Genomic DNA, 13,696 nt, shown 5'->3' with positions numbered 1-13,696 from the left:
ACTTGATCTATCAAGTTGATGAAACTAGTTTCATTCAAAATATTGTTACGAAATATTTTATCAAAACAAGAAAATATTTCATTGGTATATGTCAAGTAAATATTTCACTAAATTGACGAAATGCTTCATTGTTAGGATTACTTGATTCATTAAGTTGACGAACTTAGTTTCATTCAAAATATTGTTACGAAATATTTTATCAAAACAAGAAAATATTTCATTGGTATATGTCAAGTAAATATTTCACTAAATTGACGAAATGCTTCATTATTAGGATTACTTGATCTATCAAGTTGATGAAACTAGTTTCATTCAAAATTTTGTTATGAAATATTTTATCAAAACAACGAAATATTTCATTGGTATATGCCAAGTAAATATTTCACTAAATTGACAAAATGCTTCATTGTTGGGATTACTTGATTTATCAAGTTGATGAACCTAGTTTCATTCAAAATATTGTTACGAAATATTTTATCAAAACAAGAAAATATTTCATTGGTATATGTCAAGTAAATATTTCACTAAATTGACGAAATGCTTCATTGTTAGGATTACTTGATTCATCAAGTTGATGAACCTAGTTTCATTCAAAATATTGTTACTAAATATTTCATTGATTTAATAATCCGTAATAAAAAATGAGTCTAATGTTTTGCCGCTAGAGGGCATTCGGCAACTATTTTCTCGTTTCCGCAAGTGACGAAATATTTTTAGATTGGTATATAAGGAAGGTTCATCTTGTGTCATACGACACAATTTTAGTATGTGTTTACATGGTAATCTCATGCAGATAAACGCAAGACATGTATAAATTGTCTTAGTGACAAAGTATTTGTGGTCGCGGCAAGAGAAGGACTTTATTACATAATTGTCTGCACTTTTTTTATAAACACTTTTTGGAAAGATTTTTCCATCTGTTCACAAATGAACTTATATGCGTAAGGAGTCAGGAAGTCGAAATATTTTTTCAAATCTTCATTTTCTACACTAAGTAGTCTTGTGGAAACAGCACGTATTACTTTAAAATTCCTTTCATTTTCATGAAAGTTTAAATAATTTAGTAAGTTGATCACGGTCTCGTAGACAGTACCTTCCTTCTGAATAAACTTTTTGAGTTTTCCATTCAGACTTTCAACCCTATTATTCGTGAAATTATGCCAATTTTTCGTCATCATTATTGAATAATATTCTTTGGTCATTCAACTGCTGCTAATTTTTTGGTTAGTAGCAGCCGTTAATTTAGAGTTTATGAAAGGCTGCGTACGGTAACATGAATATGTGACAATCAATACGGCTATAGTCTCTCGTAATAGTCCTTTTAGAAGTGACACTTCTCTAGTCGCATTTGGTACGATAGGTAAAACTGTGAAAAGTGAGCATTGAACGTACGTAAGGTATATGCCCTTATTTTCGACCATGTCCCTATATTAGGTCAATAATTAATTAATATTAAAAAACTGAATTGTACGTAAGAAAATTTTTTTTAATAATTGGCTGAATGAATCGAAAATCTTCAACAGAAATACATTATTCAAAATCAAATATCAAGTTTCAATCCTACAAAAAAATTGATTTAAATTTGATCGAAATTAGGGACCAACTGATCGAAAATAGGGGCGTATACTTTACTCGCAATTCGGTATAATTTTATTTTTTAACAAAAATATTTGTATTTTTCGCGTATTTGACTAATTTTGGTTTCGATAAGATGCCGTAAGGCAATGAATATACATAATTTGCGAAACTCATTGTTTCAATTTATTTATTTGATTAATATTAAAAAAAATATATAACGTTAAAAGGCATTAGACACTGAAAAATACCACGAATATGCCCACCGCCATCATGAACTTGGGATTGAAGCAGCCGAGCAAATACTATATAGCTCTCTGTTCGTGAATGATTCATCGATGATGATTTCACAGCACTCGAGTGGCAGTCAGTAATTTATCAGCTCCATGAAAATTACCAGGGCCCAGTTGCGGAAAAATCGTCTTGACATTTTCTCACAGAGATGCATGTAACAAGCCTCGTCACTTTCGGAAAGCACGTAAAATAGTACCGAGTCGGTCTCGAAGAGTAGCACAGTTTCCGCCTCTTCGGGTCGCATTCGGATCAGATCATAGAGCGACAAATTGGGAACTATCATTTTCTCTCTGGTTTCGTTCACAACTCGCTCGTCGTCGTACCAACAATTTTCAAGATCCTGCGACGGCTCCTCGAACAATCTGTGCTTGACGAAGAATATCGATGACCGTCAGGGCGTCGCTTGAGTCCAGCTCGTATCCTGCGCTCTCGAGAATTTCGATCGTGAGCAGAGCGCTGGACGCTATTGCCATTTTACACCCGGAATAATAATCAATTTTCGGATCGAAGCCAGCGCCGTAGTAAGTGGGGTTCTCATCTAATATGGGAAAATCGAAGCGAGACATCTCGGCGCCACGATCCAAGAGCGCATTGACCAAGAGCGGCTTGATCCTCGCCACGGCCCATTGCAGCGGCGTCCGACCCAACCTGTGTCCCGAGCGTCGATCTGCACGAACTGACGATTGCCGTCGCAGATCTCGAAGAATAGTTCCGCTAATTTGTCATTGCGATGCTTGCAAATCAAGTGTAGAGCAGTCGATCCAAATGCATCCATTAAGTTTGGATCGGGCTCCGTTTCTCAGCAGTAACTCCGCCATTTTTTCGTTGAGGTGGCGCAGCGCCAAGTGTAGCGGCGTGTTACCGTAAGTTGTCCAGGGCATCGACTCGCACCCTAAATCGCTGCGCTCGCTCGTCGATCTCGAACAACGTCTCCGGGAATCCAAAACAAGTGGAACGGATGCAAATTTCATGCAGAGGTGTCAATCCTTTCTTGCTGGCTAGATTTGGATCGCGGCGCCTCTTCTCAGCAGCAGCTTGACCACTTGGTCGCGTCCGTATTTCAAGGCCTCGTATATAGCGCCGCGTGTGACCCCCGTTGTCGCGAGCATCGACGAGCACCGTCTGCCCGATCGCGTCGCAGATCTCGAAGAACGCTTTTACCGAATCTTCGTCGATCCTGCCAACGACGCGCAGAGCTGTTTCCCCACGCGCATCGGCCGAATTAGGATTCGCGCCGCGTCTCAGCAGCAATTCGGCCATTTCTCTATTGCGGTAACGCAGAGCCTTGCGCAATAGGTCTCGCTGTTGTACGTCGATTATCTTCGATGCGATCTCCGACAAGTTATCGTCGTGAAATTTCTTGAAAACGCGAACAGAAGTCGATTCATTTATCCATCGTTTGTAGAAATTGCTTATAAGCACAGTCGATTCAGAGCGTGGATCGGCGCATCTTCTCACTGCCACAGGAGTCAGTCCTTCTGCATTGACCAAAGTTGTCTTGGCCCTACTCCTCGCCAGCATTTCAGCGATCTTCCTGCGGCCAAAGATCGCAGCCAAGTGTAGCGGCGAATTGCCCGTTCCCGTCGCGACGATGTTGGGATCCTGGCCGAGTTCTAGGAATTTCTCGACGACGTCGGCACAACCGAACTGGACGGCCACGTGGAAATGCGTCGATCCAGTTTCGTCGATGTAATTCGTATCGCACTCGTACACTTGGAATAGCTCACGGACTACGGCAGCCAAGTCGAGGGAATGTTTAGCCGCGTGATGTATCGGTGTAGTTCGACGCAACTGTGGCTTGCCGTCTTCGTCGAATTGGGACACGTCCTTGTAGCCGCTGCGAACTACAAACTCGACGAATGCTCGATAAGGACTTCTGTCTTCCAAAATGTTTTTCACGCAATCCGATAGAAGACACTCGATTTCTTCGGGTCGAAAAATGTCCAGGAGATTTGCAGGTTGGCTCTCGCAATTGCTGATCGAAGCCTCGAGTCGACGAAGATATTCAAGTCTCTCGTTTTCGATACTCCAATCCTTAGGATGATCCACTTGTACGAGGTCACAGGCCGAACGAAACATTTTGCGCACTCACACACACGGTACACGATATTACGAAGTATTTTTTTTTTTTTATATTTTATAGTCACGAGTGCCCCACGTGTTTAGTCGGTCGATGCGATCTTCGTGTATATATAGCTGTTCACGTTGCGGCGTCGTAACTCGTACTACATACTTTTACTCCGTGACTTTCACTTTCTACTCGTTACCGAATGACACGACATGCACGAAACTACAGATGCGTTGCTACGGCTACTTTCACCTAAAACTTGGATTGGCTGTGACTGCGACTTGGTGACCACTTGGTGCGCTGCGCAACGACCTTAACAATTTCGAAATGACCCTTGTTCGTGAAACTTTCCACAAGGAAAATCGCTTTAGCCCTCGGTGACGAGTCTTTCCCAAAAATTTCTTTGGGATCTCTTGCAGATACACGATAATGAGGCTTCCTGTGCTTGGTTTGAACCCATGGGCCTTGAGACACATTTTAAAAGCGTTTTCAATTTTATTCAAAAATCTCTTCGATTTTTTATTTCGAGAGAGAAGCACTTGAACGAAAAATTGCAAAGAACGAAAAGTTTTGAAATTTCGAAAACAATCTGCCTAAATTTTTTTTAAAAAGTCCTAAAATCTATGAAAAACTAGCGGCCTCAGAACTCACTACTAAAGCTTGTAAATGACCGAAAATTATTTATGAAAAATTAAGTTAATTATCTCTTAAAATTCAATGAAAAAGAAAATCTCAAAAATTTGAAAAAATAAATCTAAAATACTATGATATTAGCTGTCTATATACCGGCATCAAAAGTGAAACTTCTCTATAATTAATTTTTTCCGCTGGGTTTCATTAATCATTTTCGTTTTCAGACGATTTCACATACAAAACACAAGATACTCATACAATTTTACCTGTAATTATGTAATATGTTGAGGGCGTAATTGAAGTTTTTTAAATAAATAAAAATACATTATATATTGCATAAAAAACTGTTAAAATATAGATTTTTAAAAATTTATTTTTACACAAGTCAGCATTTACACATAATATTACTTTTGCATTGAAGTTTAATATTGAACATTGTTCTAGTAAATTAACTACTAATTACAAGCAATTTTCAATTGCTTTGAAACATAATTATTCAACTCAATTACAAAGCTAAAAATATTTTCTCAAATCACTAGCTCTCTTTTCTTGTCTGATCCTCTCGCAAATAACGTGCACGGGCGTCCAGCCATCCGCGTCCTTTTGAAACGGCTCGGCGCCGTGCTTCAGCAGCAGTTGGACGATTTTCTTGTGGTCGTGCGCCACCGCCAAGTTTATCGGCGGATCGACCCAGCCCGCTTTCGTCTCTTCAGACGAGCAATCGGGATTCAGCCCGTGTTCGAGGAATTTCTTGACGACGTTTGCGTGGCCAAACTCGCAGGCCACATGGAAATGCGTGAGTCCTCTGTCGTCACTGTAATTCGCGTCGTAACTGGTGTAAATTTTGAAAAGATCTGCGACGGTATCGGGGTATCTTAGTCTAGCCGCGCAGTGCAGCGCAGTGGCGCGACGCAATATCGGCTTGCCGTCTTCATCTAGCTCGGGCCTGTCTTTGTAGCCGGCTTTGATAGCAAATTTAACGAGTTTGGTACAGTTGTAAATGTTATTACAGATACATTTGCTCTTCACGTTCTCCGCGAGAAGCCAATTCATTTCTTCGCTTCGAAATATGTCTCGGAGGTTAGGAAGTTGGCCCTTCCAACGATTGGCCAAAATTGCAAAACTTTTGAGTAACGCGTATCTGTCTTCCTCGATCTCCCAATTGGCCTTTTCTCGAATGGCTTTCAATTTTTTCAAGCAATTCTGATCGTTTTTGGCCATTATTCTGCACAATCGCACAACACACAGTCGTTGAAAATTTATACACTATTTTTTACTCTTTCTCAAGGGAATCACAGGCCGCGCTCGATGCGACTTTCTTTTGTTGCTGTTTACGTTGCCGCGTCCCAACGTGTACTGAGCGAACACAGAACGACTCGACGTTCGAAATGCGGCGCTGCTGCTGCCGTATAAGTGACGCACCACACAAAGACAAGATCAAGATGTGATGTTTTGAAACGCGTTGACCGCCGCTTGATGTTATTTTGCAGCCGAATATATTTTATGTTAAAATGCAACGACTTTCTTTATACTGTATTGCGATGGTGAATTTATATGTGAACTATTACTCGCGTATCGATGACTCGATTAATTAATGAACTCTTTGCATGTCAAATTTAAGCAGAATATAAAGACGTCAGATTTTCCATTGACTCCGCTTCTTGTAACTTTTATCGACACATAAGGTACTTACTTTTGCACTAATTTGTAGTCTATAAAAATTAGATAATATTTCAAAGCTTCATGATTGATTATTTTTAGGAATTCATTATTGAGGTAAATGAATTACACTTTGCAGTTCAATTTCAAATTTTATTTCAGTAATTTTATACTTGCTAATTACAAGAATTTGACATTTTTATTCTGATTATTAGTTCCCTCATAATAAATTTATTTCAATTCCAACTCTATAACCGTTTGAGAACTGTTTCAGGGGATGACTACAAAAAAAAATCATTACACACTTATTGTTTTTACACAGACGTAACGAAGCTCAAATTATCGTAATTGTGATTTATTAAATTTTTTCAGTAGCCATGCACATGTGGAACAAATCTTTGTTTGAAAGCTCCTGCATGATTTTTTCGCAGCAAAGAATCGGCAGCTGACAGTGAGTCAGTGTAAAAAAAAACTCCAGTCGCCAATGCTGCAAAAATTCTCTCGTCACTTTATTACATAGTTTCGTTATACAGGAATTGCGATGGATTTGGGGAATCTTCGCCTCGTTCAATTTCAACTGAACGGGGGTGTAAATGTATTTTAAAAAGGATCGCGACACGAGTAACGGATCATCGCTCATAATTATCCGTTTCAATGCGTCCGCTACCTCGTCGTCGCACCAAGATTTGCCAGTATCCGGCGTCTTCTCGAACAATCCGATCTCAGCGAAAACTTTCATGATCGTCAGGGCGTCTTCTCGCTGCAGTTCGTATCCTCTTTTTCCCAGAAACTCGACGACGATCAGAGCGTTAAACGTTCGTTTCAATTTTAAATAATCCTTTAGATTTTCGAGTCCCGAATCTTTAGAACCCCCCTTGAATTGTTCCTCGGTAGGAAAAACGAAGCTGGACAGATCTGCGCCACGACCCAAGAGCTTAAAAATCATATCCGGCGAGAGACTCGCCACGGCCAATCGCAGCGGTGTACTGCCCGAGTTGTCTTTTGCGTCGATTTTTATCGTCCGCTGCGTTTCATCGTTGATCTCGAAGAACGAGTTCACCGAGTCAACGTCGGAATTCATGCAAAGTAAGTGCAGAGGCGTCGATCCGTGTTTGTTCGCCAAATTTGGATCCGAGCCGCCTCTCAGCAGCAACCCTACCACCTCGCGTCGACGGTAACGCACAGCCAAGCATAACGGCGAGTCACCCGTTTTCGCCACGAGGCAATTGGGATCCTGGCCGAGTTCGAGGAACTTGTTGACGACGTCGTTGCAGCCGGCCTGGTAAGCCGCGTGAAAGTGCGTAAATCCATCTTCGTCGACGTAGTTCGCGTCGAATCTGTCGTATATCTTGAATAGATTGGCGACGGCGCCGAATAATTCGCGTCTAGCTGCGTGATGCAGCGCAGTGGTGCGACGCAGCACTGGCTTACCGTCTTGGTCGAGTTCGGGCTGATCTTTGTAGCCGTAAGTCCTGATCACGAATTTGACGAGTGGAATTCCTCGAGAAACGGGGCTCGGCCTTTCTAATTCGGCGATCACATCCAGAATGAGAAGCGTCTCGATTTCTCTGGGTCGAAAAATTTTTCGGGGTTTCGGAATAGGGTCCAAATTCCCATTCCAATTATTCCAATTATTCCAATTATTGATCGCATGAAACAGATCTTTGAGAAACAGCGTTGATCGTTCATCTTCGATATCCCAATTGACCTCTTGACGCATAGTTAACAAATTTTTTGCAAAACTTGAGCCCATCGTTGTTATTATTCCACTCACGAAAAACACCGCTTATAACATCACTTATAATTATTGTAACGTTAATATTATACTTTTACGAAAAATCGCCGAAAGCAATTTAAAGCGAGATCTCGACTCTGTTTATATATCACTACGTCAGCGACGTTGTAACGCATACTGAACGTACAGCATGCGGATCGACTGTAAGCAAGTAAGAGTCGCTCTGTTATCTTTCACATTCTCGAGACGAGTCGAGCGCATTGGCAATGATGTAAATATATACGTCGCGGCACAATACGAGAAGCGAGAGAAGCTCGATATTTTTTGTTTAATATAAAATTTCGTAGTGAATTCAGTATAACCTCAGACGAATACAAGGCAACAGTAATGAAAACAGTTCGAAAATAATTCATGTTTTTTCGTGACATTCATACTAAAGGGACATTTTGAGAGATGCAAGTTTGCATGTTACATTTAACAGCGTACAATACAGGGGAGTCTACTATAAATATGCCGAATTAGTTTCATCAATAAACCAATTTCACGTCCCGATGATCTCTTACTCGAGCTACTTATACACTTAGACGATTGTATCAGCTTTTACCCACAAACCATACACGTAATAACGTTCGTTTGCCGCCGAGCAGCTGATACGATCTTTACAAGCGGATTACGACTCTTTAATTATATCATCGTCACACGCTGCGCGGAGTGTGTTGACCTTATCGAGCGGCGCGAACATACGTTACATGCAAAATCATACCTATATACGTGTGGGATGAATTCTTCTCGCGAATCGCTGCATATGCGCATAGAGTCTCGATCCAATGTTTGGATTCTCCGGCGTCGATTCAACCCGACTATATAGGAAATTGAATTGTGTCGGGGATATGGAGTGTCGGCCGCCCCTTCCGTATAATAACAATGATGATAATAAGGTTGAACAGTTTGAAGCAAAGTAGATTTCCCCACCTACGCGCTATATACAGTCGCGTCAATTTACACCTATGAATTTCGTTTGGGCGAGACGATTTCGTCGTGAGCTGGGGTGAGAAAAGGGAAAGAGCATGTCTCAACTAGTGTCCAAAGGTCAATTTACCTTGGTAAATTTGAGGTCCCTCAAATTGTAACATTCACGCGCCCATGCGGCAGAGAGTATACGGAAGGAGAAAAAGAGACTGCCGAGGTAGCCGCTCTTACACAAAATTGAATTAACATCGTTCTTTTTTCCTTTTCCTTTTCTTGTGTTTCATGGGGTAACCCTTTTTTTTCATTCTTTCATCCGACCTATTCGAATCGATCGGTGCGAACGAGCCGTGCGAAAAATTAACAGGTTGGATAATGCACGACGATGCTCTCGTGCTTTCGAATCGAATGCTTAATTAGAGCACGGAAAGGCGGGGGCTCGGAGAAATATATTACGTATGTATGATATGTAAAGCGTTCCGACACCCTCGAACGCGCGTGTGTGTGTGTGTGCGTGCGTGAAATGCGAGAAAGAGAGCCCGGAGATCTAGCTCGTCCTCTTGTCTTTTTGTACGGTTGAATTTTATATGACCGGACTCCCCGTTGCAAAAAAAAAAAAAAAAATTACGTCTAAATTCGCGTTAACTTTTTTTTCTCTTTTGCCTTCTTCGCTCTATTTAACACGACGAGCAGTGCACGGAGAGAGAGAGACACGGGGGACGGAAAAAAGTGCCCTACGACAACGATACAAGATCTCGCTCGCTTCGGCGGAGCTTGGAGAGTTTCCAAAAAAGTCACCTCCCTCTAGACTATACGGGAGATGTGTCCGAAAAATTTGTCCGCGTCGTTATTATTAAATTTTCTAATTGCCGGGCCACGGTACGATCGTTTCGACGCGCGGCTGCTGCAGTCGTCCGAGAAAAATTGCTGAGTCATAAAGGACTCGAATTACGTGTCGACGTATAGTAATGATAAAAAAATGTCGCAACGAAAAAATGATGATATCAGGATTAGTGTAAAAGCCGATCGTCGCGTGCTTGGCTCATTTAGTTTCTGTAGCGCATCGAGTCGAGTTTACGGATGAAATGAAAATAATGTCGAGAAATTCTATACCGATCGTCGACACGATTCGGGGCTAAAATTAAGATTGACAGTTTTGTCGTTTGAGACCAGACCAGACACATGAAAAAATAAGTAAACAATTGAAATGCATGTATTTTTTTTTGTAGCAATTAAGCTTTTTTCGAAAACCAAACATTGCGTTTTTCTGTCAATAAAACGACTTATTCAGAGTTTGACATTGCCGAAATTTTTAGAAAATTTATTCTCAAGTTTCTTTTAGCTTTGAGATACTTGAAGAAAAATTATACACAAAACTTAGAAAAAAAACATTCAAATACTATGATTAATGATAAATGCTAACTTAATTAAACGCGAATTCAATTATTTTTTACTTGACAAACATCATTAACTTACCGAAAAAGTATTGTAAAATATAAAATTTAAGAATTCGTGTGAATTTATTCAGAACTTTTCGGACACCACTTTGGAATTTTGGATTGAAACAAGGTTTTCGAAAAATACAAAATGAATAAAAAACATCATGTCCAATGCGTGCTATGTAATTTATTATTTCATGTGCAAATGATTAATGCAATTTATTCTTGTAATTTATTTTACAAAATTACAGAGCATTCATATCAAAATTTTATCATTTCTACAATAGTTAGTAAGTAAGTACAATTTTAAGTAATTTTGTAGTTTATAAAATTGTAAAATTACATTTGAAAGGCTTAGCTAAGATTATGTACTGCTCTCGAGTGTTTTTTTAAGGCATGCTGATATCTAAATGATTTGTGACAAATGTCACATTCAAAGGCTTTGCTTCGATCATGGATTACGTTTATGTGTTTTTTAAGGGTATGTTTTTGCCCAAATGATTTGAGACAAATGTCACATTCGAAGGGTTTGATACGATTATGTATAACGTGCATCAACGTGACGTTTGAGGTCACTTTTTTTCCAAATGATCTTTGACAAATCACACATTCAGAGGCTCTGTTTGAATTATGTACGAAATTTATGTGATTTTTTAAGGTATGCTGGTATCCAAAAGATTTATAACAACTGTCGCATTCGAAAGGTTTGCTGCGATCATGTACTGAATTAACGTGTATTTTGATATTATTTTTGTTTGAAAACAATTTGCCGCAAATCTCACATTCAAAGGGTTTACTGCGAATATGTACTGTATTTACGTGAGTTGTGAGGTTTGTTTTTTGTCCAAATGATTTGTGACAAATCTTACATTCAAAGGGTTTACTACGATCATGTACATCGTTGACATGACGTTTAAGTTTACTCTGGCATTCAAATGCTTTGCGACAAATCTCGCACTCGAAGGGTTTGCTACCAATATGCACTGCACTGATGTGAATTCTAAGATTACCTTTTTTTCCAAATGATACGTGACAAATCTCACATTCAAAGGGTTTGTTACGATTATGTACTACATCAATGTGGTTTTTCAAGGTTTGCTGGTATCCAAACGATTTGTGACATATCTCACACTCGTAGGGTTTAATACGATTATGTACTACATCGATGTGGTTTTTCAAGGTTTTTTGGCGTCCAAACGATTTGTGGCAAATATTACATTCAAAGTAGTTATTTTTTCGCCTTTTTAGACGTTCTTTGTCTGTATAAGTTTCTTGACACTTTTTTGATACATCCGTTGATTTTTTTTCGATGGTTTTATCATCATTTTTCAATTTCTCACATTTGACAATTTGTGCCTGGGAGTAAACGTTGAATTGGCAATTTTGTTCATAATTAAACCCTTTTTCTATTAAAATTCTCAGACTTTTTTCATTCCCGTAATTGTTCGGTTTTTCGTTTTCGATTTTCACAGAAGATAGACAACTTGGATTCTCAGATTTGCAAATGTTCACGGATAGAGGCGGCAGTTCAAGTTTTTCATTTTTGCACTCAAAATCTATGAATATTTTTCCATCTGAATTTTTCTGCAACGCCATAACCTCATTCGCGTTATTCGCCTAAAGTTAAAATGTTGAGATAGTTATTGATGATAGAAAAACAGAACATTATTCTAATCATTTAACTTACTGTCAATTCGTAAAATGGTAATGTTTCAACGTTTTCGGTTTTGCAAGAGTCCACCAAATCGAAAACATAATCTTCACCATTGCTCGTCCATGCATCGCTCTCCGGCTCCTCCTTAACCCTGAAAAACAACCGATTTTATTTTAACAACCGAATTTATTTATAGATATATATTGTTCAAAAAAATGATCACGCTAGCATAGCACACCAAAATATTTACCTAATTACATCGATATTGCGTTCCATGACTCGCTTATAATCGCTGTAATTTTACAAGATGAACACCGAGAAAAAATTTGAGGTTAAACTGCCTCTGCAATAGCTACAGCACTGCACCTCGACTTAACCTTTATGCAATTTTACAGATATAATTTGTAAACACTTGCTCGACTCGTAAAGATTCACATTACGCTGCGTAACGAGTGATTTCTTCGATCGTACTTACATATTAGCCAGGCGATTGTTATTGTTCAATGACGAAACGTTCCTTCTCTACTGACGACCGCCTTGATAAACGCAGTTGTTGAGCACTGGTGCAGCTATATGTTCACTGTAGATTCTACAATAATGGGTTTCACAAAAAATACTTGTTTTATGCTTCAACAAAAAAATTATACCATTTTCATTTTATTTATCTGAATGTTATTGTAATCCCAAGGCCAATATAGGCATTGCCTCTACCTAGCTGTAATTTACGTTTTCTCGCTGATGCAGAATTAAACTTGAACCGGTGTACGTCCGACACAAGGGGGNCGATTACAAAGAGAGACGCTCTCGTATAAATACCGCATCGGAGCACTCGAACCGTCGACTCTTTGATGAGAATTAGCAAGTCAAAATCATGCGCGCGGCTCGATAGAGTATTAAGTACGTATATATCATCATACGCGTACGGTACCTCGCGTATAAATTCTCGTCGAATATATATATGTTTCCGCCGAGTAAAGGGCCGAATTGCTCTCCTCGACTGGCCTTTCTAATTTTAGGCAAGAGGACGGGCGTATAGGTGGGCGATCGTCGGGCGCTTTTCGTGCGGCCTTTGTGTCTGCGCGGGCACGAAAACGCGACGATGTATGTATCGATATCCGCGCGCTGTCCTTTACACGCGATCGAATCGAATTCGCATTCTGCGCTCGAAATTACTGCGTAAGATTGAGCTCGAGACGAAATTACGATGCGCGGAAAGAGGAGAGAATAGCCTGCAGAAGTGGAAACAGTCGAACTCGTATAGGATGCCAAGAGCCACGAGCTGCCAAGCTCTTGTATTTTTACTCATACATCATATCGTGCTTGTGCGGATGTACTTTGCATCTCTTTTTGCCCACAAAAAAAAAAACAAAACAAAAACAGCTCGCAGCAATGACGCTATATGGCAGGGATAGTGACGCGCCTCTCTCGCTAAATTCGGTTAGTGTTACAAAGCAATATATCGCGTATACTACGCATATATTCTCGTTTTATCGTAACTTCATTCTGCCTCGTGAAATTTTACGGATCGCTTCTTTTCAATAAATTTTACCTTCTGCGCTCGCGCATGATATTTCCGAGAGTATAAGAAGCAGGAGAAGAGAAAAAAAATTGTGTTTTTTTTCGCATGAAAGAGAGAGAGGCAAACTCGAAACGAAGTCGTATAACGTCTTATA

The 13,696-nt window shown here is 39.8% G+C and overlaps 2 protein-coding genes across 2 annotated transcripts; both read right to left on the bottom strand.

Moving 5' to 3' along the window:
- Positions 1-2,727: 2,727 nt before the first annotated feature.
- On the bottom strand, positions 2,728-3,948 carry LOC106654542 (ankyrin-1-like). Its single transcript, XM_014374465.1, has one exon. The coding sequence runs from the start codon at positions 3,946-3,948 to the stop codon at positions 2,728-2,730; it is 1,221 nt and encodes a 406-aa protein (XP_014229951.1).
- Positions 3,949-11,022: 7,074 nt separating this feature from the next.
- On the bottom strand, positions 11,023-12,527 carry LOC106654851 (zinc finger protein 809-like). Its single transcript, XM_023460237.1, has 4 exons — positions 12,274-12,527; positions 12,057-12,174; positions 11,189-11,986; positions 11,023-11,091 (listed from the first exon to the last, which is right to left on the bottom strand). Exons 1-4 carry the CDS (start codon positions 12,297-12,299, stop codon positions 11,023-11,025), a joined length of 1,011 nt encoding a protein of 336 aa, XP_023316005.1. The 5' UTR covers positions 12,300-12,527.
- Between the last annotated feature and the right edge of the window lie 1,169 nt (positions 12,528-13,696).

Source organism: Trichogramma pretiosum, unplaced genomic scaffold, assembly GCF_000599845.2.
Source record: "Trichogramma pretiosum strain Unisexual culture from Peru unplaced genomic scaffold, Tpre_2.0 scaffold83, whole genome shotgun sequence".
Taxonomy (NCBI): domain Eukaryota; kingdom Metazoa; phylum Arthropoda; class Insecta; order Hymenoptera; family Trichogrammatidae; genus Trichogramma; species Trichogramma pretiosum.
Note: the sequence above shows the minus strand (reverse complement) of the source record. Positions and strands in the feature narration are given on the sequence as shown.

Bases quoted from the DNA above. Each gene is read 5' to 3' on its own strand.
- LOC106654851 (XM_023460237.1), bottom strand. From the start codon at position 12,299: ATGGAACGCAATATCGATGTAATTAG. The intron at 12,175-12,273 runs GTAAATATTTTG...GTTGTTTTTCAG, and splicing joins CGCAATATCGATGTAATTAG to GGTTAAGGAGGAGCCGGAGA. The intron at 11,092-11,188 runs GTAAATACAGTA...ACGTTAATTCAG, and splicing joins AAACAAACCTCACAACTCAC to TACATGATCGCAGCAAACCT.
- LOC106654542 (XM_014374465.1), bottom strand. From the start codon at position 3,948: ATGTTTCGTTCGGCCTGTGACCTCGTACAAGTGGATCATCCTAAGGAT.